Below are 24,929 nucleotides of genomic sequence, written 5' to 3'. Positions count from 1 at the left end.
CTTTCTAGAAACAACCAGAGACTTCTGCAGGTCTCAGGCCACCCTATATAAGGCCAGTGACCAGCAGCCATTTTGTGCTGACCCAAGAGTGGAGGAGTGAGGCAGTGGTGAGAGGAGGTGGACGCACTGAGAGCAGCTAGTTTGTCTTGGAGGCAGACAGTCACTTCAGAGAGACGTTCCCCCTTCAGCCTCTGACCAATCCCTCCCCATACATCAACTGCTGAGAAGAAAAGCAACCTGCGTGTGAAGGAAGACCCTTCTAAGTCTGAACCCCAGTGAAAGCTGACAGGACACTCTTACTGAGGATATCCCTAACTTCCCATGCCCAGCGCTGCACCTACCAGCGTGGAAGAACAGCTGTGAGCCCCGTGACGTGGCTGGAGTTCCTTGTCGTGCCCTGGTGAAGTCGTGGGTCTGTGGAGCCATAAATGTCCTGAGGAGCGAGGGCGCTGCTTGAGAACATCCTTTCTGTGGAGCCGGTGAGGGAAGTGACTGAGGGAGAGCAGCGGCGCTGCTCCGATCGTCTGCGGGACCCCGGGGGCACCGGCCGCGTCAGTGGAAGAAGGAAGCGCTTCCGCGCATGTCCCCAGCGTGACCACTACTGGAGGCAGGAGGGGCCTAGGTTCGAGCAGGCCCAGAAGTGCAGCGTCTGTGAGGTGAAGTTTCCGGCTGGGATCGCGCAGGCTCCGGGGAGTAGCGCGACTCGTGAGGGCGGAGGCGGAGTCGTCGGAGAGCTACGCGCATGCCCGGGAGAACAGCGCGCTCGTCAAGGATTGCGTGAGGAGGCGCCGGAAGATTCCCCTGGCCGCTGAAGCAACGCCAAATCCCCTGATCAGCTCAAGCGCTCCACGGAAAGGCGAGTGAGAGGAGCCCAGTCACCATTCCGCTGTTGTGATCTCTCTCCCCGCTTGAGCGCTAGCAGCAAATACAGCGCGAGCGGGAGAAGAGAGGAAAGTATACCGAGTGGCTGTGTGACCTCAGTGTTGAGTCTCCCCTGATCCTGTGAAGCAGGTTCTTCCCCTGGACCACGCAGATAACTCTGCCACAAGTAAGGAGTGTCACCCTAAGGGGAGGGGAACAGTTATTCAAGAAGGAGGGAGTGGAGAGTTCTTTCCAGAGTTGGTGCTTCCTCCATGTGAGAGAAGGGACAGTATAAATACCCAGCAGTGGTGGGGGAAATCCACAGAGGGAAATTGTGGAGCCTGAGTTAGATCAACTGCAAGAGTGAACACAAAGGGAGGTTGGTGTTGTGAGTGACCAGAATTGGGCATGGTGTATTACTTTATTGAAGTTAAGTTCAGAGTCCATAAGATGGTTAATTAATGCTGAACCTTGAGTTAAGCAATTAATTGGAAGTGTAATTATTACTACTGTAAAGTGTACTGTATTGCTGGTCATCTTTGAAAGTGGGTTTTTCTGATCTCTAGAAAACTGTATGAACTGTAATTGGAAATTTAACTGATAAATTGCTAGAAGTAAAGAGGTTTAATAGCTGAAATGTCAATAATCTGAAATGTCATAAACTGTAAATTTTGACCACAAAGAAAATATTATTTTTATAAAACAGTACGTATTTTCCCACAATTTTTGGTGTAGTGTTTTCTTTTTGTGTGCTATTGCGTAGCTTTACTTTTGGGTGGTCTGCAACCTTTACACAGAGCCTCTGTATGTTAGTCTTGCCCTAGGCCAGGCTACCCCAGGTCCAACAGGAACGCTTTAATCTTCTGCTCTGGTGGAAGAGTAAAACCACATGGACATGCTAAGTTGATATCAGATGGGGCTAGCCATAAACACTTAATGCCTGTCCCATTAGAGTTAAGATTAATCATTTCCTCCTTAGAGTATTTCTGGGACACAATGGAGAAGGATCCAGGAGTCCTGGCCCTAGGCCGGGGCCTAGCGCGGACGGGGCAGTCCGGCTGGCCTTAGACGCGCCCTCGCAGCGGCAGCGGCGCGCCTGCTGTGTACGTCTGCGTTATCGGTATTCAAGTAGTTTCCCCAGCCACCTAGCGTCTGACATTGATGTGTCGTGTGGAACGCCCTCCACGCAAAAATAACAGCTGCGGTGGACCGTGGTCGGTGCAGCACCATCACTTAAGTGCCAAGCCTAATGCCTTCAAAAAAAGGCTGCCAATTATTAAAAAATGCGGGATGCCGGGTACAGGCAGTTAAAAAACACACACAGTGATGAAAACTAGCAGAGACGCCAGTAGAACTTACAACAGTCCGCTGTGCGTCCCAGTTATCGGCATTCAAATAGTTTCCCCCTCCACCTAGCGTCTGGCGTCGCTGTGCCTTGTGGACCGTCCTCCATGCAAACAGCAACAGCCGCGGTGGACCGGGCTTGGTGCAGCACTATCACGTAAGTGCCAAGCCTAAGTTTCACTCCTAGGATCGGTTCCTTTATCCAATTATGCACATGTTTGGGAAAAGTTGTTTCTTTTGTGGTTCTTTAAGGTACCGAACTATATGTATAGTTAAATATCATGTGCTTACAGTTGAAACAGGTGATTGCTCTGATAGCATCTGAGCCAGTGGTCTCCTGTAAATATGTAACTGTAAAAGAGACCAGGGAGATCCCTGCAGGATTGTACACTGTCCGCTTTGTTGTAGTAGATGAAGAGCTGATTTTAATTTGCTTTCTTCCATTGTTTGAGAATGATCCTAACCATCATAGAGCTATGTTCGTTATCCCTGCCCACTTTAATAGAAGATCCAGTAGAGTTGGATGATCCACTCTTCTGGTTGATAAAAAAAGGATTGGTGTTTGTTAGTTTTGTAACCAGGGAAGTGATTTGGCCTTCTCTGATATCTGCAATTGCCATATCAGGCTGTCTCTCCAGTCTGATGCCTTCACTTTTCAGTAAGGGAGTTGTTACTGCATTATTTAAGCCATTGGGAATTTTTCCTTGATTTAACAAAGCATTAATAGTCCCATTTATCACCACCTTCAGTGAGGGCAGGTATTTACATTTACATATTTACAGCAGAATTTGAATTTTGAATTTACAACAATTTATATAGCGCACTTATACCATGCGGTTTCATGGCGCTAGTAGGACGCTTAGCCAGAGGTGAGTAGTAGGGGAAGCAAGATGCTAGGATGGAAAAGCACGGGAGAAAAGAAAGGTCTTAAGTGCTCTACGGAAATCAGAATAGGAGGGGATGGATCTAATATGGAAGGGGAGAGAGTTCCAAAAAGTAGGGGCAAGGACCCTGAATTTCAGGCCCCCGGATTTCTTTTTCTTAAACCGGGGGACAGAGAGCAGAAATTTGGTAGAGGAGCGGAGTTCTCTGTTGGGGCAATAAGTACTGATGGCGGAGGAGATGAATTCAGGGGCAGTCCCCGCCAAGGCCTGAAAAGTAGTGCATCCCAATTTAAAGAGGGCCCGTTCTTTAATAGGGAGCCAATGAAGGGATTGGAGAAGGGGAGTGACGTGATGGAATCTGGGTAAGCCATGGATCAGGCGAGCGGCCTGATTCTGGACTAGCTGGAGACGGTAAAAAGCATAGGCGGGAGCTCCATTATATACAATGTTCCCATAGTCCAGCCGGGACAGAACCATCGCCATCAGGAAAAGTTTAAGGGCAGGAACAGAGAAGAACCGGGAGATTTTGCGTATAGTGCGAAGGGCAAAGAAACAGGAGGAAACAACAGAATTGATCTGAGTGTGAGGGGTGAGGTGCTTGTTGAGTGAGATCCCTAGAGAACCGACTGGAAGTTGAGTATACTGGTAGGGGAGTGTGACAGGTGAAAGATGAGTTGGAGGTCATCAGCGTAATTGTATACGGTGACCTCCATGTTTTGAAGTGCAGAAATAAGAGGATAGATGTATAGGTTAAATAATAACGGAGAAAGGGAAGAACCCTGGGGAACACCACACCGGACTGAGTGGGGGGCGATGAATTCGGCCAGGTGAACAGCCTGGGAGCGATCTCTCAGAAAGGAGCTGATCCAGGCCAAAGCTGGGCCCTCGATGCCCGCCGCCCTGACACAGGTGAGAAGGATGGAACGATCAACCGCGTCAAAGGCGGCAGAGAGATCTAAAAGGACCAGGGCCTGGGGCGTATTGGTATCAAGCCCCTCTCTGAGGTCGTCCATCACAGAAATAACCAACTTCTCGGTGGAGTGCTGAGGGCGAAAGCCGGCCTGCCGGGAAGCAAATCCCCCGCTTTCCTCAATGAAGGCACCTAGGACCTGAGTAACATGGGCCTCCAGGGCCTTAGCCAGAAAGGGGAGGAGGGAAATGGGACGGTAGTTAGGAGAGGTAGGGTCAGCCCCTGGTTTTTTTAAAAGAGGATTGACAATGGCAGTTTTGTGAGAGGCTGGGACGATCCCCTGGTCAAGGGAATCGTTAAGGAAGGTGAGGGGGGGGGGGAGATAGCAGCTCGTAAAGAGCCTGTGAAGAATATGCGCTGGAGCAACGTCCACAGGCGAGCCAGATTTGACGTGAGTCAGTAGAGAGAGGAAGGAGTCTCTGGTTAAGAGAGGTAAATGGGTCAAACTGGAGACAGGAGGGGGAGGCTGGGGGTCACAAAAGGTAGAGGATGGAGGCGGAATCCCGGCCTTAATAAGGGCAACCTTCTCAACGAAGAAATCGTTGAGAGAGTTGCACAACAGCTGGGAGGGAGGAACCTTGGAAGAGGCCCTGTCAGATGAAGACGGTTCCCGAACTATAGAGAATATCTCCCTGGAATGGTTCTCAGCATCAAGGACTCTCCCAGAAAAATACGCTGTTTTGGCAAGGAGAATGTCCTTTTTGTATTCTTTTAAAGTAAGCATGTAACGGGTTTTTAAGAGGGGACAGTAAGCGCGTCTCCAGGCTCTCTCCGCTAGACGCGTCTCGAGTTTTTTTGCCTTAAGTGCAGGAGAGAACCATTTGTTCGCGTCGTGGGCGCGCTTGACTGTTACATGCTTCAAAGGGGCAGCCTGATCGCAAGCCCTCAGGAGCCAGCTGCCAAGAGCATCCAGCTGCCTAGACGACGTGAGATCGGCCAGGATAGGGTCAGAAGTCGAGAGAGAGGAACAAAGGGCAGGGATATCGGCTCTGTTCCAATTCCTCGCCCAAGTGTGTTTGGGGAGTGGACTAGTGGAAGAAGAACTTGGGTCCAGTGAAAAAGAGATGAGAAAGTGATCCGACCAAGAGCAAGGCTGGACGGAAAGGACAGGGATCGAGGTATTAAGGGTCTAGATTTGATCTAACGTATGACCATGGATATGTGTAGGAGAGAGGACCCAGGAAACAAAATTCAAACTCGAAAGGAGTTCAGTGAAGTTACGAGAGACTGCATCTTCGGCAGAAGCATTGGGCCAGAAGTTAAAATCTCCAAGGAGCAGAACCGAGGAATTGTTAATTGCCAAGGTTCCCAATAGATCAGAAATGGCTGGGAGGAAACTGGGACAGGATTGAGGGGGACGATAGACGAGGACACACGTCAGGGGGGTCTGGGAGAAAGTAGAGCGGATGACCAAACAGTCCGCCGTAGGTAGGGAAGGGGAAGGGAGAGGTTGAAAGTGGAAGTCTGCTCGGGCAACCAAAGCAACTCCACTACCTGCTCGGCCGTCAGGCCGATCGGCCCTGAGTATGACATAGGGGGGAGGAAGGACAGATAGCACACTCGGGAGTGAATCAGAGCGGAACCACGTCTCAGTCAAGAATAGTAGATCTGGTTTAACAGAATCCAGGAAGTCAAACAACTCTAAATGATGTTTGACAGCCGATCTAGTATTGAGTAGGAAGGCAGAAAGATGGGGTGACGCCAGGGGCAGAGGGGAGGAAGGAAAGGGTTCGATAGGGGCCACCTGGAGGGGAGGAAGGGAAGGGTTAATAGCGGGGGGGTTGCTAAGAAAGACGAGCGAGCTAGACAGAGTTCACTAATTTGTGCGCAGATGGCAGGTATGGGGTAACACTGTACCTGTAATGCTCGTAGGTGTGAGGTGGAATATGACTGGAAACGGGCAGAGTGAGGTGCCCCTAGCCCCGGTCGGCCGCGGACGGGCGCAGACGGGCTTGCCTTAGGCGAGCCTTCGGCACGCCCGCTGCGCGCGTTCGCATGGGTGGAATTTTATGGGCCTCAGACGCGATGGCTAGAGCGCCGCCCAAACAATCCTGCAGCCTCACCCAAAATGGCGCCCGCTACCCCGTCAGCCCTCCGGAGCAATCGGCACAAGCCGCGCCGGACCGGGGCTAGGGAAGCGGGAGGGGGGGTGAGTGAGGCGATCGGCAAGGAGGCAGGTAAGATGCTGTTTAAAATGAAGAATTCGTTTTTAAAATTACAATCTTTAAAAACTGTGCAAACAATAATGGGAACTTAAAAATTCCAGTTTTTCCGCCGTACTGTCCGAAGCGCGAGCAACAGCTGCCACGAACCCACTGCCACTGGGTCTAAGGCGTCAGAAATGCATTAGTGAACAGCAACGTTATACATAGCCTGTCAAGGCTCAAAGATATGATGAATGTAAAGTGTATTTTAATGGTCTGAGTTTTCAGGATTAATAATGAATTTCTGGATTTTTTGAGAATTCTGCGCAAATCAAAAGTATTTTCTCTTATTTTGTGTATGTATGTATATATATATATATATATATATATATATATATATATATATATATATATATATATCACTCCCTTTTTTGATTACAATGTTTCTATTTTCTCCCAAACATTGTTGGCAACGTCAGACTGTGCTAGCTGCTGGTCGCTGGTCGAGTGTGTTGTAGGTTTGCTGTCATGCAGATCAGATTTCTTTATTTCTAAGTCTCTAGAGAGAAAAGAAAATACCATGTTTTTTATTTTATCTTGTGTCTTTTGCACTGGAGTAAATATCTTCTGCTTAGTGATTTAAAATACTTGTGGCTAAGAAATGTGGTAATCTTCAGGTCATGAGTTTGAATTCCAGTGAAAGCAACTCAGCCTCCCATCCTTCTGAGGTTGATAAATTGAGATCCATTTAATTGGGTAATGAAAACATATTTTTAACAGTGCTTAAAGATAGCAGATGTGTGGTATGAAGTGCTATATAAAAGCCAAGTTATGAAGGTGGTATAATCACTTCATACCCATCTGTTAAAATCATGGAAATTTTGTTCAGCTGGCTTCCATCTGATTGCTTTAATCATTCTCTGCTTCCAGGGACCTTGTTGATAGTTGACAGTGAAGAAGAGTTCTTTCCAGAAGAAATAACAAAACTGAAGAGGGATGTGGATAATGGACTTTCCCTGATGGTCTTCAGTGACTGGTATAATACTTCAGTAATGAGAAAGGTCAAGTTCTACGATGAAAATACAAGGTGCGCTTTCGTAACAGTTCCACAGTTTTTTGTTTGATACTAAGCATTCCATATGTGCAGTGTAATTTATTGTTTCAATATATTTCCCCCATAAATGAATGTTTAACCTTTCCTAGGATACCCATTTGACTCTTTGCAAATAGTATGCATCATCTGTCCATTCGCAAAGACTGTTTAGATAAATGTCTAACCCTACCAGATGAAGCACTTATTATTTCATGTAAGGATGGTGAATACATAAAATGACTTACCAGCAGAGTTGTAGGTATGCAAAACCTAGGAAAAAGGCAAGGAAGCAACATACAAATGAAGGTTAAAGCTGATGTTGGTGTGTGTGTATGTGTGTGTGTTTGTGTTTAAAGTGAGCCTTACAGTGTGTATTAGGTGCAAAGACCTGGCTGGGCTTGTAAATGCACATACTTTGTAATTGCCTTAATACCTTTATTTTGTGTGGGCGGTTGTTTGTGTGCTGCACTGCTACCCAACTTAATGTGGAAGATAAACACTCAGAGAAGCCTACAGAAGTCTAACATCGGTTTAACGCAGATTTATAGCAAGCAGCAAAAATAATCTATTTGCAAATTCACCATATCAACAGACTAGCACTTCACCCTCTGACCCTTTGGAGAAAAAATGCTACATTTGCAAACTTTTTTTTGACCTTCTTTTATAAGTTTATAATGCAGCAAGTGGAGGATAGGATATGTGGTTTAAACAAGTTAAAGATAGCCGCTAACATGCAGGTGCCAAAGTATGGAAAGAATGTGAGGAGTCCTTAGGAAGTAAATACAGTTTCGGAACGGTAGCACTTGTAATGCCACTTGTAATGCCAGTTTCAAAACGAGGCAATGCTTAAATGAACAGCCAGGCTAAATGAGAAGTACAACATGTTTGTAAATTTAAAATGCATGTTAATCTGAAATAATGCAGAGGCTATGGTAATACCTTAAGCGATTATAAAAATTATTCTGTAATCTGTTTTTCACCGTGAGATGAAAACCTAAAGAAAGTGAATGAATAGCATTGAGATGGAACATTTCAGCATGAGGTTTACCATTGTTGGTGCCCCAGAAGTTGCGAAGCAGAGCCACATAGAAGCAGCACCCCTGCACACTGTTGCCAGTTCCATACATTTAAAGTTCAAGAAAAAGAAAAGTGGATCTCTACCCTATCTCACTACCCTGACTACAGAGAGAAGGGGCAAGGGCGTCAAGTTAAGTTGCACTCCTTAAAGGTCACCAGACATAGAACTTCTCCTCGGTTGGTCCAGGTTTCCCCTGGGTTCCCGGGCTATCGTTTACCCCACACAGATCAAGGCCTTCAAAGAGGTCCTGCTCCAAGTCTTTAGTGTGATTCCACTTCCTCGGGTGTTCCTTAAGGTCTCACAGAACAGTGCTTCCAGTTGGGTTACCACGTGTGGGTCCTTCCCCTTTGCCATCTGTTTCTACGGGACCCTTTTCATGGCCCTCCTCTTTATACTGCTGATGCCCTATACTTTATTTTACAAAATGCTGATGGGCTTGATACCTCCACTGAGACAGAACTTGGCTCACCACTTGGGCTCCCAACTTAAGAAAGTGCCTCATTTACAATGGTGGTTCAGAGTGCTGCTGAAGAACTAGCCTTACTGCTGAAGTACTTAGTAATTTGATTGTTTTTTCTGATGTTTTGCCTGGGCCAGCAACATCAAAGCCCTTGATTCCCTTTAATGTGCCCGTACTGATAGTGTGATGGTTACATGATCGAAACCATGATCCCCCCTCCCTGCCTGCCTGTTAGTTGGTAGGTAGCAAGGCGAGATAGGCCAGGGCCCTGTGACCCGAATTTTCACTCCAAGCACACTAGTCCAGATAGTCTTCTTGTTAAGGCTTTGATCTGTAAATTTAATCCTAATTAATGTCTCACAAAACCCCCAGATAGTGAATCCAAATGGACTGATGCCTCTGGCAAACCCTTTAGTTTTTTCTACTGTGAGCCAGCCACTGCAGTCCGTTTGGACATGGACAACAAGATCTTACCAGAGGATCTTTGGGGCCTTTTTGGCCCGCATGATCCATGGCAGATAGGCTGTGGGGATGTATGTCATTTATTCAGGCTTGAATAGCATGGACTGCATTGGCACAGAATTCGGTGCATGTGCTGTGCTTCCCAGACCTCTCTGGGCAAGATCAACTGGATTTTCCAGCGAATTCCAGACCTTGGTGAAAGGATATTTGGATAAGTATTGTCCCTTCTGAGAGAAGGCATACTCCACCACTCTAGAAAGCTTTGAGCTGCAACACATTCATTGGGGCTGTTGCCCCTGCACAGCAATTTCCCCCACCAGTTCTGCAAATGTAGGCACTGGCAGCTTTCCCAGCCAGTGATTCGGCAGACAGCCTGTCCTTTCTGTACCGGGGATGTGAAACCTTCAGACATCACACGAGTAGCAGGGGCACCAGTCCTCCAAAGACTTCCTCTGCAACAAAGACCAACAAACTTTTGTTTCTCCTCCTCAGTCCTACTCCCGGCCCTTATATTCAAAGGGGAAGCAAAAGGGAAAGGAAACACAGAGCAAGAAGTCATTTCAGAACTTTATTTGTGCTCTAAGACATATATTACTTCATTGATGGTAGCCCATAAACCGAAAAATCATGGAGCACTTGCTAAAACGCACAGTTTTTACCCCAGATGCTGACCGGTTTTTTTTGTTCAGTTTATTGAAAGGTAATGAGACAATTTAATAGCAGCCTCCAAGATCTAGTCGTTATTACATTAAAAGCCACTAACTTAGCCATGTTTATCAACGGGCATGCATGGGTTCAGACTTTATCCCTTTACCATGTATCCAAGATATCATGAAGGAATTGCCTTTTGGTGCCGCGAGTCGTTTCTCCATCTACATATGAATGTTTTGGAAATGACCAAATAGGTATGGTGTTAATGTCACCAAATGAAATAGTGACAAGACCTATGTGCCAAGGGTCTTTATAGATTTCTCCAAGCAATCAGTGCATCCTGAGCATCATCATATAAACACTGGTTTATACCACACCAAAATAAATTGTTTCTCTCAAGTAAGAAGAAGACAGACATCCTTTTCTGTGGACTCTGGTCACTCCAGACCAATGGGTGCTCAGCATTATTTTGGAACGATGGGCCTCTAACTTTCCCACAGTTAGAAATTTAACAATGTGAAAAATAAATGCAAAAACTGTGATGGGTGCTTAAATTAATCTCAGACTCTGGTAAATCTGTTGTACTTTTGTTCTTAACTCCCTTTACCACCGCAGACATTCTGCCAATTACCATCTGTTTTTCACATTGACTCTTCCTACAGTCCATTTTTGTGTCCTCCCAGATATCTGAATTCCTCTCAAGAGCTTCAAAAACATCAAAAGTACTCATTTGAAGAACCTAATTAGTGGTGGTGGTGAGTAAAAGAAAAGTCTGAGGTCTCTTAATCTAGGTACTTTATTGTTCTCAAAAGACTGGGAAGTGAGCCAAATGAGACATATGGAAGTTCTGATCGTGTAGGGCATGGAATCTGGAGGACCAGGAGGCTGTTTTGGATCTCCAGGATGTGGACTTAAAGTATGCCCATTATGAAGGGGCATGGTATGTAAGGTTTATATTTGGAGATGACCCATTTCAGTACTGCCGGAACTCTGCACTCTGGTTCCAGGGGACATTCTATACCTCTGTCTAGAGGACTAGTTGTTGCATGTACACTACTCATATGACTTCTTCCAGAGGGTTTGCTTTATTTGCTGCACCTTATTCAATTTGGGATTTCTCATCAACAAGGAAGTCTCAGTTTCTTCTAAGGACTTCAATTCCTAAAAACCATGGCAGACCCTCAAAGCAAAGAGCAGCATGTGTCACATGAGATGGAGATCAATTGAAAAGATACGCCTGTTTGAGCAAGAGCTCCACAGGTATACATAGGTTTGCCTCCATTTACTCTGCTTCATCGGACTCTGAAATGTCAAGATCCTGCAATGGTAATTACAAAAGCCTTTTCACAGAATGTACATCTCCTTGGACAACAACTTTGTTACTTTTCCAGTATCAGAATCTTATCGTTTAGTGGAGAGGATGTTCACATCTCCCTGTCAATGCTGAACATAGAAGCCCGGTGCATAAAGAATGAGTCTATGCACATTTAGGCATCTCGGAAGAAAATATTGTAGCTCAAATGGAAGGAATTTGCTAAGAAAGGAGACCTGAGTGATTGACTAGGATTTTCTTGCTGGGTATTTGCGAGGCATTTGAATACCCCGGGCTTCTTTGGACAATATTTTAGCTTTCATAGCTTTGTTGTCAAAGTAGATTACAGTAAATATTACAAGGCAGTCCTCCATTATGCCTGAATACACCACTTGATCTTTTGGCTGCTAAGAGAGATGATGAGGTATGATTTTAATGGTCTTCTTCATTTTCACTCACCAATTTAAAATACTGCTCCCAGTGAGACTTGAAATAATTTCCACAGTGTTACTGGAATTCCTCGCAAATCAAGAGTTTCAACCTAGAACTCCTTCCTCTTCGACTAAGGGAACTCTAAATTATCAAGACGTCTCTAGATGTCTAAAGGTAATCCAAACATCCGATACTTTTGTGTTCTACCTGGCAACAATGCTGCTGCATAGTCAATTTCTAGATCTTACAAAATCTGAAAATTACAGACTTCTGGAACTTTATGCTAATTTCACCAAAGCAAAGGCAGCATCTCTAGTCTTCCAAAGGCATGTCCATATCTTTGGTGTTTGCTGGGCTCCGGGGTCGGCTACCACACATGAAACTGAGCATTGCATTCTGGGCACCTTCTTGGAAATATGCGTTTTTCAGGCAACCAGAATTGTGCAGTTTATTGTCTTGTGGCCTGGTTGGTCATACCAGGGCTCTTACTACCTCCCACTGCAGCTCCTCCACCACCATGCTTTCAAGTTATGCAGACTGTTTTTGTAGCTACTTTGGGTGGGTTGGAGTTTGGCAGAGAATAATTGTGGGTCTGGAACATAAAACTTTACTCTCGTTTTCTCACAACGTCCACCTAGCCATCCAGTAACTCAGCATGTTTGCGAAAGCCTTGCAAGTTGCCAAAAGCAAGTAGGAGCTGGCTGTGATTGCTGCTGCATAAATGCAGGGGTCATTTTCAAGCATGCTGATGGACTCCAGTAAAGCACCAGTAGGTTTCTTTTTTGGGGGCGTGGGGACGGGAGAGGAGATTTTGTAAGCTTTATTTCCTGTCCTGTCTGCTAGTGCAAGACATTCAGAACAATTTCTGAAGGTGTTCAAAATCAAGTATGAAGATTACCTGTTACACCATATAGGTTATTTGTCGTCTCTGTTGAACTTTATTTATCATGGAGTAAAAAATCTGATTATTCGGTGCTGTGCACAGGTGTCTCTACTTATGGAACAGCTGCCTTAGTTATTAGAAGTGCTTTCTTGCACATCTGTCTTCTCTCTACATGTATACACTGACCGCAAACGTTACTTACACTGATGGAGGTTTACATTTTTAACATTCAGGCTTAACGGGCTTTGTGCATAAACTGCAGTTTTTTTGGGTGAAAATGGTTTCCCCCTCCCCCAAAAAGAAATGGACCACTTTTCACACTGATTGTAACAAAAAATCATCTACTATAGCCCGGCTATTAAAGGCCAGCTGCAGCGTTACAGGCCCGAGCCGAAGGCGAGGGACTTTAACAAGGTAGCAAGACTTTAATAGCCGGTATAGCCCAGCTACGAAGGGCTATAAGGCTTTTAGAACATTCTGCCACCAGAGGGCAGAATGCTCTAACAAATTAAACAAAGGCTTTAAGGGGTGCGAGGGGGTTGAAATTACCTCTGGCTCTCTGAAGCCTTTGTTCACAACCTGAGATTCCAACATTCCAATGTTCTAATAGTAAATATAGAGAAAATAATGGTCTTGATCTTTGGTGAAACCTTAAAATACTGTGGTGGCTACTATGGAGAGAATGAATTCATATAAATACTTAGGCCTATCTTTCACAATAGCTCTTAATTAATGTGAACACCTCCAGTTAGTATAAATAAGAGCCACAGTGACCCATGGTGGTTCAGTTAGCTTCATCCGTGAATATTGAGGCTTATCAGTGGCACTCTTGCTAATGGCATTTAAGATTAAAATCTCTCTCATTGTTATTTGGGGCACTGAAGGATCGTGTTGTTACCTAAGGGCTTTATGGTGTGCTATTGAAGTACATTCTGAGGAATGTACAATGAGGCTCCCTTCAAATGCCTTGGTTCGGTCCCTAAGATGTGAGCTATGGCTTGTCTAATGGCATGGTATAAAAGGGAATAAACTGTTCAAATCTGTCCTATCCATATCTAGCAGGTACCAAGCAAAAAGTACGTCAAGGCACCGGAAGGAAATACAAAAGTTAGATAAGCCTTCATTTAATCAGTTTTAAATCTGAAAACGTATATATAAACCAGGAGGTTGTACACTGTTGGTATGTTCACAATTGATCAGCTTGCCAAATTTTATTGAAGGAAGGCTTGCCATTAATCCCTTGATATCTAATAAGGGGAAATGCCCATATACTTTCAATGTTAAATTTGCATTTGTTCATATGCTGCTTGACTATTGAGCTAAAACCTTTATTCATAAAAGACAGCACTAATAAGGGTTCAGCTACAATTAGCGGAGATACAATGTGGACTTGAGGTTAATATCGATAAATCTGTAAAAGCAATTCTTACAATGAGATGTTAAGGGGTTTTGTTTAGATCTATTTGTGTGGCACGTTTATAGACTTTTTGTCTAACTAAGAATACATTTAAACGAAAAGTCATTGTGATAGCTGCTTTTGTGGAGGAGAGGCTAAATTCTGTTGTTCAAATATAATTTACTCCCTCCAGTCTAGAGCTGTGATGATCAGGTTGTAATCTTACATACTTACTGGTTATGTATGCCAAACATGGTGATGTTGATCCCCTCAACCTCAGTATGACTATACGACGGATAAGCTATACTGCTGAAGGTCATGAAACAATCCATGTAGATGTGTGTTTAAGGTTGTATGTGTTCTGAAATGTATTGCTTTAATCATTTATTCTTGTTAACCAAATGATTAAAAGGACTAGGAAATAAAACACTGTGGCAAGTAAGCCATTCTTAATATTTGTGGAAAGTCCTTCATAACATACTGCTCTAAAATGGACAGTGCTAGAAAATTCTGAAGAAGGAATGTTCTTGACCGGAGACCCTGTCACACATCTTATCGCTTGTTGGTGTCCTTTTTACTGTCATTGGGTATTACTAATATTGCATTAATGAATGCTTAACAGCTACAAGAAGTATGAGTTAATGCCCACAAACACAAATGTACTCCTCAGGTCTAGTAACATGTGCTTACTATAATTCCACGTAGGCAGTGGTGGATGCCAGACACTGGCGGTGCCAACATCCCAGCTCTGAATGATCTCCTCTCAGTTTGGAATATGGCCTTCAGTGATGGACTTTATGAAGGAGATTTTACCCTGGCGAGTCATGACAGTAAGTGATATACACTGCTTGAATTTTAATAAATGTTTCTTTGTTTAGTACTGTGAAAATTTGTGTTACATCTCTCCATTCTCCCCTGTGAGCATTTTGAACCTGTAAATAGAGTTGTGACGGAATCAGAAATCTGAAAGAGACCATTAGTTATAGATTCCTTACCTTAGAATTACCCCCAGGCGTCCGACTGGATCCGGAGAATTTTTCTGAAAAAGTGCCCCTGTGCATCGTAGGTGGCGTCTGCATTCAGGGGTGTGGTTGCCGGGATGACGTCGCAGTGTCTACTTAGACGAAACACCTGCGCGCTGATGTCAGTTCTTTCTTTTTCCGCGGCTTCCAGTGCAGTTCCGGAGAGAAGCTTGCCCTGTACTTATTTTTTGACTAAACTTTTGTTGACGTCTTTTTTGAATCTTCGAGTCCTGGTAGCTTCAAGCCTTGTGACTCCTGGTGTCGGAAGGTTAACTCTTGCTTCTCTGGTCTGTTTGGGACATTGGTCCTGACAGTCTGTAGCAAATGCGGTTAGGGGAGTAAATGAGATGTCAATGTCGGGTCCCCCTCTTCACAGTCAGACAAGTGGGTTTTGCAGATAGACTGAAGGGGCTCCTCCCTCCCCATCGAAACTACCCCTCCCTCCATTCCACCAGCACTCCATCGCATATTGGAGGATCACTTGGCCCTTCTCCGCCAGGAAGTTGCAGCTCTTTTGGCCAAGGGAGCTTTTGAAAGGGTACCTGTGTCAGAAGTAGGTTGTGGTTGTTACTCCCACTACTTTCTGGTACTTAAGAAGAACAAAGGCCTGCGTCCTATCTTAGACCTCCGTGCCCTCAACCGCTTCCTCCGGAAGGAGAAGTTAAAAAGGCTCACGTTGGCTCAGGTCCTGTCTGACCTCTATCCCGGAGGCTGGATGGTAGCGTTGGACTTGCAGAACGCCAATTTCCACATCCCCGTCCTGCCAGCCCAAAGGTGTTACCTATGGTTCACAGTAGGCAATGAGCATTTTCAGATTACCGTGCTCCCTATTGGCCTTACCAGTGCCCATCGAGTTTTCACGAAAGTGATGGCCGTGGTCGCAGCTCATCTGCGTAGGTCAGGGGTTCCAATCTTCCCCTATCTCGGCTGTTGAAGGCGAGCTCGCCCCAGGCTGTCATCTCCCACCTCAATACTACGGCGGGCCTCCTGCACTCGCGGGGGTTCACTATCAACGCACTGAAATCACACCTGTGTCCCTCTCAGAAGCTCCTTTTCATCTGAGAAGTTCTGGATACAGCACAGCGACAGGCTTATCCTCCCAAGCATTGAGTCTTGGATATTCGTGCTATGATACCGATGTTTCAGCCTCTATCTCGGATTTCGGTGACAATAACCCTGAGGCTGCTGGGCCTCATTACCTCCTGCATTCATCTAGTGGATCATGCCAGGTGGCATATGCGGGCTCTGCAGTGGGACCTGAAGTTCCAGTGGGCGCAGCATAAGGGAACTCTTTCCGGTGTCATCCAGATCTCGGAGGGGACTGCATGTCAATTGCAGTAGTGGCTTACGAACCAAGATTTGGTCTACTGCAGACCCCTCTCCCTTCCCCAACCAGAGTTCACAGTAGTGACAGATGAGTTACTCCTGGAATGGGGTGGCCTCCTGGGAGAGGCGGAGATCAGGGGTCTCCAGCAGAGTCCGGTCCCCACATCAACCTTTTGGAGGTCCGGGCGATCCATCTTTCACTGAAGGCATTTCTTCAAGCTAGGCGGGGTCGGGTTGTGGACCCTATCTCAAGAGGCTCTTCGCCTCTGGACATGGCTGGAACATCAGGGAATGTCCCTGGTAGTTCAACTCCTGGCAGGTTCCATGAACACCAGGGTGGACAAACTCAGCCGCCAGTGCTTGATAGATCACAAATTGCATCTTCACTCGGAGGTGGTGCAAGGTCTCTTTCAGCAGTGGGGAGAGCCTTGGTTAGATCTGTTCGTCACTGAAGAGAATGCGCAATTTCAGCAGTTCTGCGCATTTGAATTTCTAAGGCGTCACTCGATCGGCAGCGCATTTCGTCACGAGTGGAACTGCGGCTTCCTGTATGCCTTTCTGGCTGCACCACTTCTGCCCAGAATGCTGAAGATCAAGCACGACCATCCCCTGCTGCTGTGACAGAAGATCCTCGCAAAGAGGCAGTCTGATCATAGGATTGATGGCCATGCTCAAAAGCTTGGGTTACCTGTACTAAATGGGCCACTAGTATGGTCAAGTACCCCATGATGACCGTCCACTATCTCAATCTTAGATGGACTTTAGCGTGTTATTGTACTCTGGCCTTAATGTAGAACAATGTTACATATTACTGCCTAGTGAGAATAGTTAGAGTAGAGCAGTACTTTTGGATATGAACCCTTACCATCGACTTTGACATGGCTTCATGTCAGTCTGGTTCTTTAACTTTAACTTGTTTTACGGCTGTGCTTGCTATTGTTTTTGACAGATCTCATGTCATCTTGCATTAACTCTGCTTTGTTTGAAGCTTCTTTAGGTGCATGACCGCGTTTGCATAACTGACTCCATTTTCTCGACTGTTGCCATTTTCTGACTTCACAAGGTGGGGAGGGCATATTTTGCTCCTTACTTGTTTTTCGCACCTCACAGACCAGAGCAAACTGGATATAATCGATGGAATCTACTAACTCTGCCTCGAAGCCAAAATACAGTGGCTTGGCCAGCCACTGCTTTGACCTTGATGCGGACTGGTACAAGACAGCCTTGTTTTCTCCGATAAGAAGGGGCGAGGCTTTCTAGAAGCTCTGTTGTTGCTTAAAACAGTATTAAAGCGAGGGGCCTCTGGGGCCAGATGGAAGTTCACCACAGAATAGACTTATTGCTGTGGGCGGGTGGGAACTTTGTGTCCTGATTGAAGTCTCGCCAGGCTGCAGTACCAGACTCCCCTCAGCTTGGTTGGTGAGATGTGGATTTGGAATCAGTCGGTGAGGTGTTCCTACCAAAGTCTTTACTAATTTCTTTCTAGTCTTGCTATTCTTTACTGTTTTTTTCCTCATTATTCCTTATTCCTTTTATTGCGTTGTCATGCATATATATACATTGCACTTAATTTTGCCTGTTTATTTTACTCATCTTATTGTTACTTGGGAGTCTGCCTTGACTAATGCATTAGGGCTGCTTTTGTTGAAGTAGTGTATTAATAAATTCATATGTGTTATAGTCCATACGTTTGGATTGGTATTATTCTCTCGCCTTGGGGGAGTGCTGGGTTTTGCCTCGGTCTAAGGGAGTAGTGTGGTTAGGGTCTGTCCATTTTGTGAAAAGCAGATCAAAACAGTACCAGACTCTTTGTGCACAACCCAGAGCTACAAGAATGCAACTACTTATGGAGGATCTTCTGTTGCAGTGCAGCGCAGGGTTCTTCACATCCAACTGTGCAATCTACACCTCTATGCATGGAGATTGAGCGGCAGCAGTTGAATGTGTTAGATGTACCACCAGAGGTTGTGGATGTTATCTTTGCTGCCAGTGTCCGTCTACAAAGTCAGTTTGGGACTGGGTTAAAATTGTGGCCTGTTTTGGATCCCGCAAACAGACCCACTACAAGTCGACTGTTGGATGTTTTCTTGTTTGTTCTATCTTTAGCCCAGCAGTGGGCATCGTTGAGGGTCATTTGTGGGCCTATTTTTGTTATCATTGGACCAATCATCCTTGTTTAATTCACCAGTTGTGCTGAGTTTTATTTAATGTTTGGCAAATGTTCCCTCCCAAACTGTATCTGGTGCCACAGTGGGACCTTAATTTGGTCTCGATTTGTCTTGTGTCCCCCCCCCCCCCCCTCCACAGCTGCTCATTGAGTGTTTGAATTCTAAAGACTGTCTTCCTCGTCAGAATCATTTCATATCGTTGTGTCACCTAGCTTTAGGCTCTTTCAGTGCAACACCCTACACCCCCTTGTTTCTGTACAAAATGTTGCTGAGGACCAATACGGTCGTCTTGGCAGAAATCAGAACTCCTTTTCACTTTAGGCTATCCATCATCCTCCCAATGTTCCACCTGAGCTATCAAAAGGAAAGGAGTGACTCCATTGATTGGACCCAAAAGAGCTTTAAGCTTTTACATCGATCGAACCAAATACCGTAGGTTGGACAGTCAGCTTTTTGGGGGTTCTCTGGGACAGTAATGTGGTGCAGAGAAAGACATTGTCAAGGTAGATAGGCCTTTGCATTAAGATCTGCTACACTTTAATAAAAAAAAATCCTCTAGAATGTCTTGAGAGACCATTCAACCAGTTTTAAGGCTGCTACAACTGCGTTGGCTCAGATAGTGCCTGCCCTTGACATATGCCTGCCTGTTATGTGGGTGTCTGTGCATCTATTCGTAAAGCACTACAGCCTTGAAAGCCTGGACCAGCATGACAGGCATTTCGCCTTCTTGGTCCTGCGGGACATTAGTCTAATCCCACTCTACCGTCCCTACGCCTTTGGTATCAATGCTAAAGGTGAGAAATTTGTGGTTAAAAGTACCCGTCAGAAGAAGTTACTTACCTTCGCTAAGGCTTTTTCAGGTGGATACAAATGTGTAGCGTGGTTTGTGCTTTTTCTTAAATTGTGAAGAAGTAATAATGACATAAAAACCATATATGAAGATGCAGTGTAGTTAGCTATTTACTGACTTGGGGAGGTGCTATGACTAATGAAAGAAGACATCTTAAGTGGAACTTGATGCACAAGAACTTCCTTAACAATGTTAATAAAGTCACAATTCTCTACGTGGATCTGCATTTATGGGGAATGCCGTGCTGTTCCTTCATATGGAGCATTTATAAGTAAGAAAGTAAGTAGGGGTTTTATATAGCGCTCGATTGCCGAGGCGACATGGCACTGGAGAAAACACAGAAGAAAGGAGGAACCCAAAAAGGTCAAATCAACTGCTAAACTGGAAAGAGCCACGTTTTTAGTGAGTCCCGGAATTTAGACCGTACCGGTTGTCATCTAATATCCAAAGGTAGCTTATTTCAGAGTTTGGGAGCTAGGTAGGAGAGGCATCTACCACCCCATCTAGCCTTCCTCCATTTTGGAACTTTAACCAAAGTCTGATTGGCAGACTTTAGTGGACACTTTGGACAGTACCATTGGAATAGATTAACAGGGAGCCAGTGGAGACTCCTAATGGCCCCTGAAATGCGATTAATTTTAGGAATATTGAGTAATGTTCGGGCAGCAGTGTCCTAAAGAGATTGTAGCTTAGTTAACTGCCGTTTATCAACCCCTAGACAGAGGGCATTGCAGTAATCAATCGGTGATATCACAAGAGCTACCACCACAGTTTTTCTCAATTCCATTGGAAGAAATGGTAATATCTTCCGTAGAATCTTTAGCGTGAAGTAACAGGCTGAAGTGACCTTATTAATCTATCCTGAGAAATTAAGCTGTGTATCCCACACCACACCCAAATTGCTCATCTTAGCCACTGGTGACGGGCAGCCTCCTGCCCCCGTTGGCCACAAAGCTGAATTTCAAATTGGAGGGCAATTACAAAACTCCATGATTTCAGTCTTCTGTGTATTTAGTTTGATAGTTGGTGTGCATCCATTGTATGATGCGATCAAGACAACTGTGAAACCTAGCCAACGGCACATCATTCATCGAAGATATGGAGACTATAATTTGAGTGTCGTTGGCGTATGACACAAACGAGAAACCAAAGTCTCTAACTAGTTTGGCCAATGGGGTCACATATATATTAAAGAGTGTAGGTGAGAGCACCGACCCTTGTGGGACTCCACAAGGGAGATGAAATATGCCAGACTTGAGGTTCTCCCAGCAAACCTTATGTTCTCTGTTTGTCAGGAATGATGTAAGAAGAGCCAGTGCATTGTCCTGGATCCAACTTGCCTTCAGCCGTTTCGTAAGAATGAGATGATTGACAGTATTAAACGTGGCCGATAGGTCAAGTAGGATCAGGACAGGTCTACCACCACTATCAATTTGCATGCGAAGTTCTTCCGTGGCCGTAACTAGTGCCAATACAGTAGAATGGTCTGCTCGAAAGCCATGTTGTGAGATTTCCAAGGTATTGGAGATTAGAAAACTATTTAATTCATGGTTTATGGCTTTCTCCAGGACCATGGCCGCCAAAGGAAGGCAGGAGAAGAGCCGATAACTAGTAACGTCCAGTGGGTCCAAGGATGGCTTCTTTACAATAGGTCTAATGCACGCCTTTTTCCATGCTATAGGGAAGTCTCCAGACCTTATGGTAGTGTTTAGAAGTTGGGTAAGTAGCGAACTAGTTAGACTCGAGGCCCCGTGGATTATGTTCGGTGGACGTGGATCATCTGGTGAGCCAGACTTGATGGTCAATAAGAGATCATTCACCGAGTCCCATGTTATTGGGGAAAAGCTAAATAGGTGATTAGCGGTTTCTAGACCCTCCTCCATATCCTGTAAAGGTGGATTATGCGAACCAGAGTCCGATCCTTCCAGTTCCCTGTAGATAGTTTTGAACTTTTGACTGGAAGAACAAAGCCATTTGATCACATAAATTTTGATCAGGATAAAACAAGTCTCCTTGCTGGAGCTTGGATAGGAAAAAACGGTCTTGGAGATCTCTCTTGTAGAGTTCTTTGCCTCCTCTATCTTGCCAGTATAGAATTCCGTTTTGGCTCTGAAAATGTCTTCCTTGTACTCTGTAAGAGACTTATTGTAACTGTTCTTGCCTTCAGTACTGTAATACACCCTCTATTCACGTTCAGCGCACCTGCACTTGGATTTCAAAATTTTCAGCTCTACATTATACCAAGGGGGGCAGTAGGTTTGTGCCTACGCTGGGAAACCGATCTTAAAGGAACTAGGTGGTCTAGTGCTGCTCTGATCCAATTGTGTTGAAATTGGATTCCGGCATTGGAACCCTATTGGTCAGCTGCTCAGTAAAGGCATCAGAATTGAAATTACGCCAAGACCGTGGACCCTGTACTGGGGGGGGGGCTGGGACAAACTCAACAGGGAAATTACAAATAATTGCCCTGAGATCTGTCCAGGTTAGTGGCAGGATCCTGTCAATCTGAATTGCAGAGTAATTTGTAAAAAATCCATCTGGTGTATGAAGTGCATAGTGTGTGGGGCCTACTACTATCTGATATCGACCAAGAGCGTCCAAATTGTCTGATGTTATCTTAGTCATGGAGGAGTTCCGGGTGAAAGTTAAAATCAACTAGTACCGTGAAAGAGGAGGTATCCATATAGGACTCCATGAGATCAAGAAGGCCTTGTAGAAATGGAAGTTTAGGCCCTGGTTGCCTGTAAAGAATGAAACCTGGATAATTAACCTTATTGTTTATTTTAATATTAAACGTCATGGCTTCAGCTCCAGTGAGGGGTATTGATTCAAATTTCATTTTATATTCTGTTCTATAAATTATTGCTATTCCCCCTCCTATTTTTTCCTTTTCTAGGGACCGAGGCAAGAGAATAACCCGGAGGCAGGGCCTCCACCCAGACTGGTTCGGAGGTGGGCGTAGCCCAAGTTTCAGTAAGAAAGATTAGGTTAGGGCTAGTTGTTTAGAGCAGGCATTCAATCTCCAGCTTATGTTTGGTGACTGATCTTACATTGAGCAGTACAGCCTTAAGCATGTGGATTTTTATGGGTGGAAAGTTTTATCATGTGTATGAGGGACCAACTGAACACCTGTTACCGCGTTGTTGCTACCTGTGCTCGAGACAGCTGAAGGGTAAGGGGACATCTCGGGACACCTTGTAGCCTTAGTAGAGGATGCCTGATAGTTAGCAGTCAAACAGTACTTGTACCAAGAGCAGGTAAAGTCAGAAATGTGCAAACTGTTAGTGTCCAAAGTTTGGTTGACACACTTACCATTGTTTAAGGCCACTAGTTGGCTCCTTGAGTAAGTGGTTCTGTAAAAACATGCAGGGGTTCTGGAGCACTCTGGGTGCAGGCGGGCTTGCCTAATGTAGGTGGTATCCACTAGCACGCTGAACGGTTGAAAGCTGGCCCGCTCTTACATACGGGAACCGCGGCCCGGTGAGCAGACTACCCTAAAATGGCGATCTAAAGTGCAACAAGCAGGTAAAATTACAAATAAATGTATTTACAGTTTTAAAACAAACGCGCCTCTAACACAGCATGCACAATGCAGTAGCGCTTCTATCTATTCAGTTTAGGAATTCCCTCAATCTGTGCTATTGACTGTTGTAATTAACCAGAACAAGGACAAAAGGCTTTCTATCAAGGAGCGTGCCTACCATTGGTGTAGCAGGTACTTTGGCACCAGGCGCAGAGCCTTGGAGGGCCCTTTGAAGCATGATAATTGCTGTATTTTGCTACCCCAACAGAAGTTAAACGAGCCATTGTCCTCGCTTGTAACAGGGCCCATGGCATACTTACTACTCCACTGGTTCGATCTGTGCAGTGAGATATAGTCGCATTGAATAGGTCTTTAGTGCATTAGCAGAGGTGCTTTCCTATATAAAATGTTATGTTATGTTAAAGCCGTACTTTTAGAGCGCACGGCTACCCCAGGGGGTGTCCCGGCGCTTTGTCAAAGAGGCCTGAGAAAACCAGAAACACAAAGGCAGAAACTCTACAGTCACAGTGGTTACATGGAGAAGAGCGTGGTATTCAGCTCCTTCCTGAAAGCCAAGAGGCTATTAGCTTTGCGGAGGGAGAGAGGGAGCTCATTCCAAAAGCGAGCTGCCACATATTGAAAAGACCGTCCACCCATCCGAACTCGTTTGACAGCAGGCACCTCCATTTTAGCCAAGTCGGCTGACCGCAACATCCTCCGCGGCACATAGAAAGCGGTACGCTTTCTGATTTAGTTAGGACCGGCAGAGTGGAGGGCTTTGAAAGCCAGCGTGAGAATTTTAAACCTAATTCTACTAGAAATAGGTAGCCAATGCAACCTAGATAGAAGCAATGAGGCACTGGCTCTCATTGGCAGGCCAAATATGGCTCTGGCCGCCGAGTTTTGGACAATTTGCAGCCTGGCCAGAAGGTACTTGGGCAGACCTGCAAAAAGCGCATTCGCGTAGTCCAGCCGAGACCCCACAAGCGCCTGGACTACAGTCTTACGATATTGCTGGGAGAGCAGCGGAAGGAATTTCCTAAGCATCTTGAGGATGCCGAAGTATTTCCCTGATCGCCCCATAATATGGGGTCGGAAAGAGAGGTCGTCATCAAACACAACTCCAAGATTTTTCACTTGGGAGGATGACTTCTCAGGAGGGAACATGTCCTGGGGCCACCACGACTTCCAACCAGGGTCAGGGGCACAGCCAAAGAAGAGCAACTCAGACTTGTCCGAGTTGCATTTCAGGCTGTGCCGCTGAAACCACGCAAAGACTGCACTCAGACAGTCTTTGATCCTGTCGCCGTCAAAAACCTCTCCCTTCCTGCAGGTGAACAAGAGCTGGGTGTCATCAGCGTATGAGATGACCCGGGCCCCATAAGCCTCCGCTACCATCGCCAGAGGACCCATATAGATGTTAAAAATGGTGGGGCTCCAAATGGACCCTTGAGGAACCTCAAGCGATGGCATTTCAGCGTAGAACGGTGGAGCCCAGATCACCTGTCGACTGTCGGATAGAAAGGATTGAAACCAATCCAACACCGTCCCCCGCAGTCCTATCTCCCAGAGTCTTGCAAGGAGACCTGCGTGTGGGACGGTGTCGAAAGCCGCCGACAGGTCCAACATGACCAACATAGCCTTTCCCCCCAGATCGAGCGTCTCCCATTTGGCGTCGGTCACCTCCACGAGGGCTGTCTCCGTGCTATAATTAGCACGGAAACCAGATTGAGAATCATGGAGAATGTTGTTATTCTCAATAAAGGTGGTAAGAGTATGCTGTACATGTTTCTCAACCACCTTCGCCAGAGCAGGGAGGAGGGAGATCGGTCTATAGTTGGCCAGCAGCAAGGGATCTAACAGAGGTTTTTTGATCAGCGGCAGAATGAGTGCGTGTTTCCATTCCTGAGGCACCACTCCGGAGCTCAAAGACAGATTGAGCAGGGGATTCAGCAAGCTGTTTACTGCCGATGCCACCTTGCCCAAGCACTTTGCTGGACATGCATCCAGGGGTGAGCCAGATTGTACTATATATGGGGCTTGTGAACTAGGCAGAGCAGGTTGAAGAGG

General features: G+C 45.6%; 1 protein-coding gene across 1 annotated transcript in view; it reads left to right on the top strand.

Annotated features, from left to right (window-relative positions):
• LOC147659113 (membrane-bound transcription factor site-1 protease-like) overlaps nt 1-24,929 on the top strand; it is a gene marked incomplete at its 5' end in the record, with an annotated part of 181,947 nt that overhangs the window by 133,558 nt on the left and 23,460 nt on the right. The window contains 2 exons of the mRNA XM_086951966.1: nt 7,134-7,290; nt 14,676-14,800. Of these exons, the coding sequence (XP_086808092.1) occupies nt 7,134-7,290; nt 14,676-14,800 (282 nt within the window). The remainder of the gene's footprint in view (nt 1-7,133; nt 7,291-14,675; nt 14,801-24,929) is intronic.

This window comes from Lissotriton vulgaris, unplaced genomic scaffold (genome assembly GCF_964263255.1).
Source record: "Lissotriton vulgaris unplaced genomic scaffold, aLisVul1.2 SCAFFOLD_3064, whole genome shotgun sequence".
NCBI classification, from domain to species: Eukaryota; Metazoa; Chordata; class Amphibia; order Caudata; family Salamandridae; genus Lissotriton; species Lissotriton vulgaris.
This window is presented reverse-complemented; position numbering and strand designations above follow the sequence as displayed.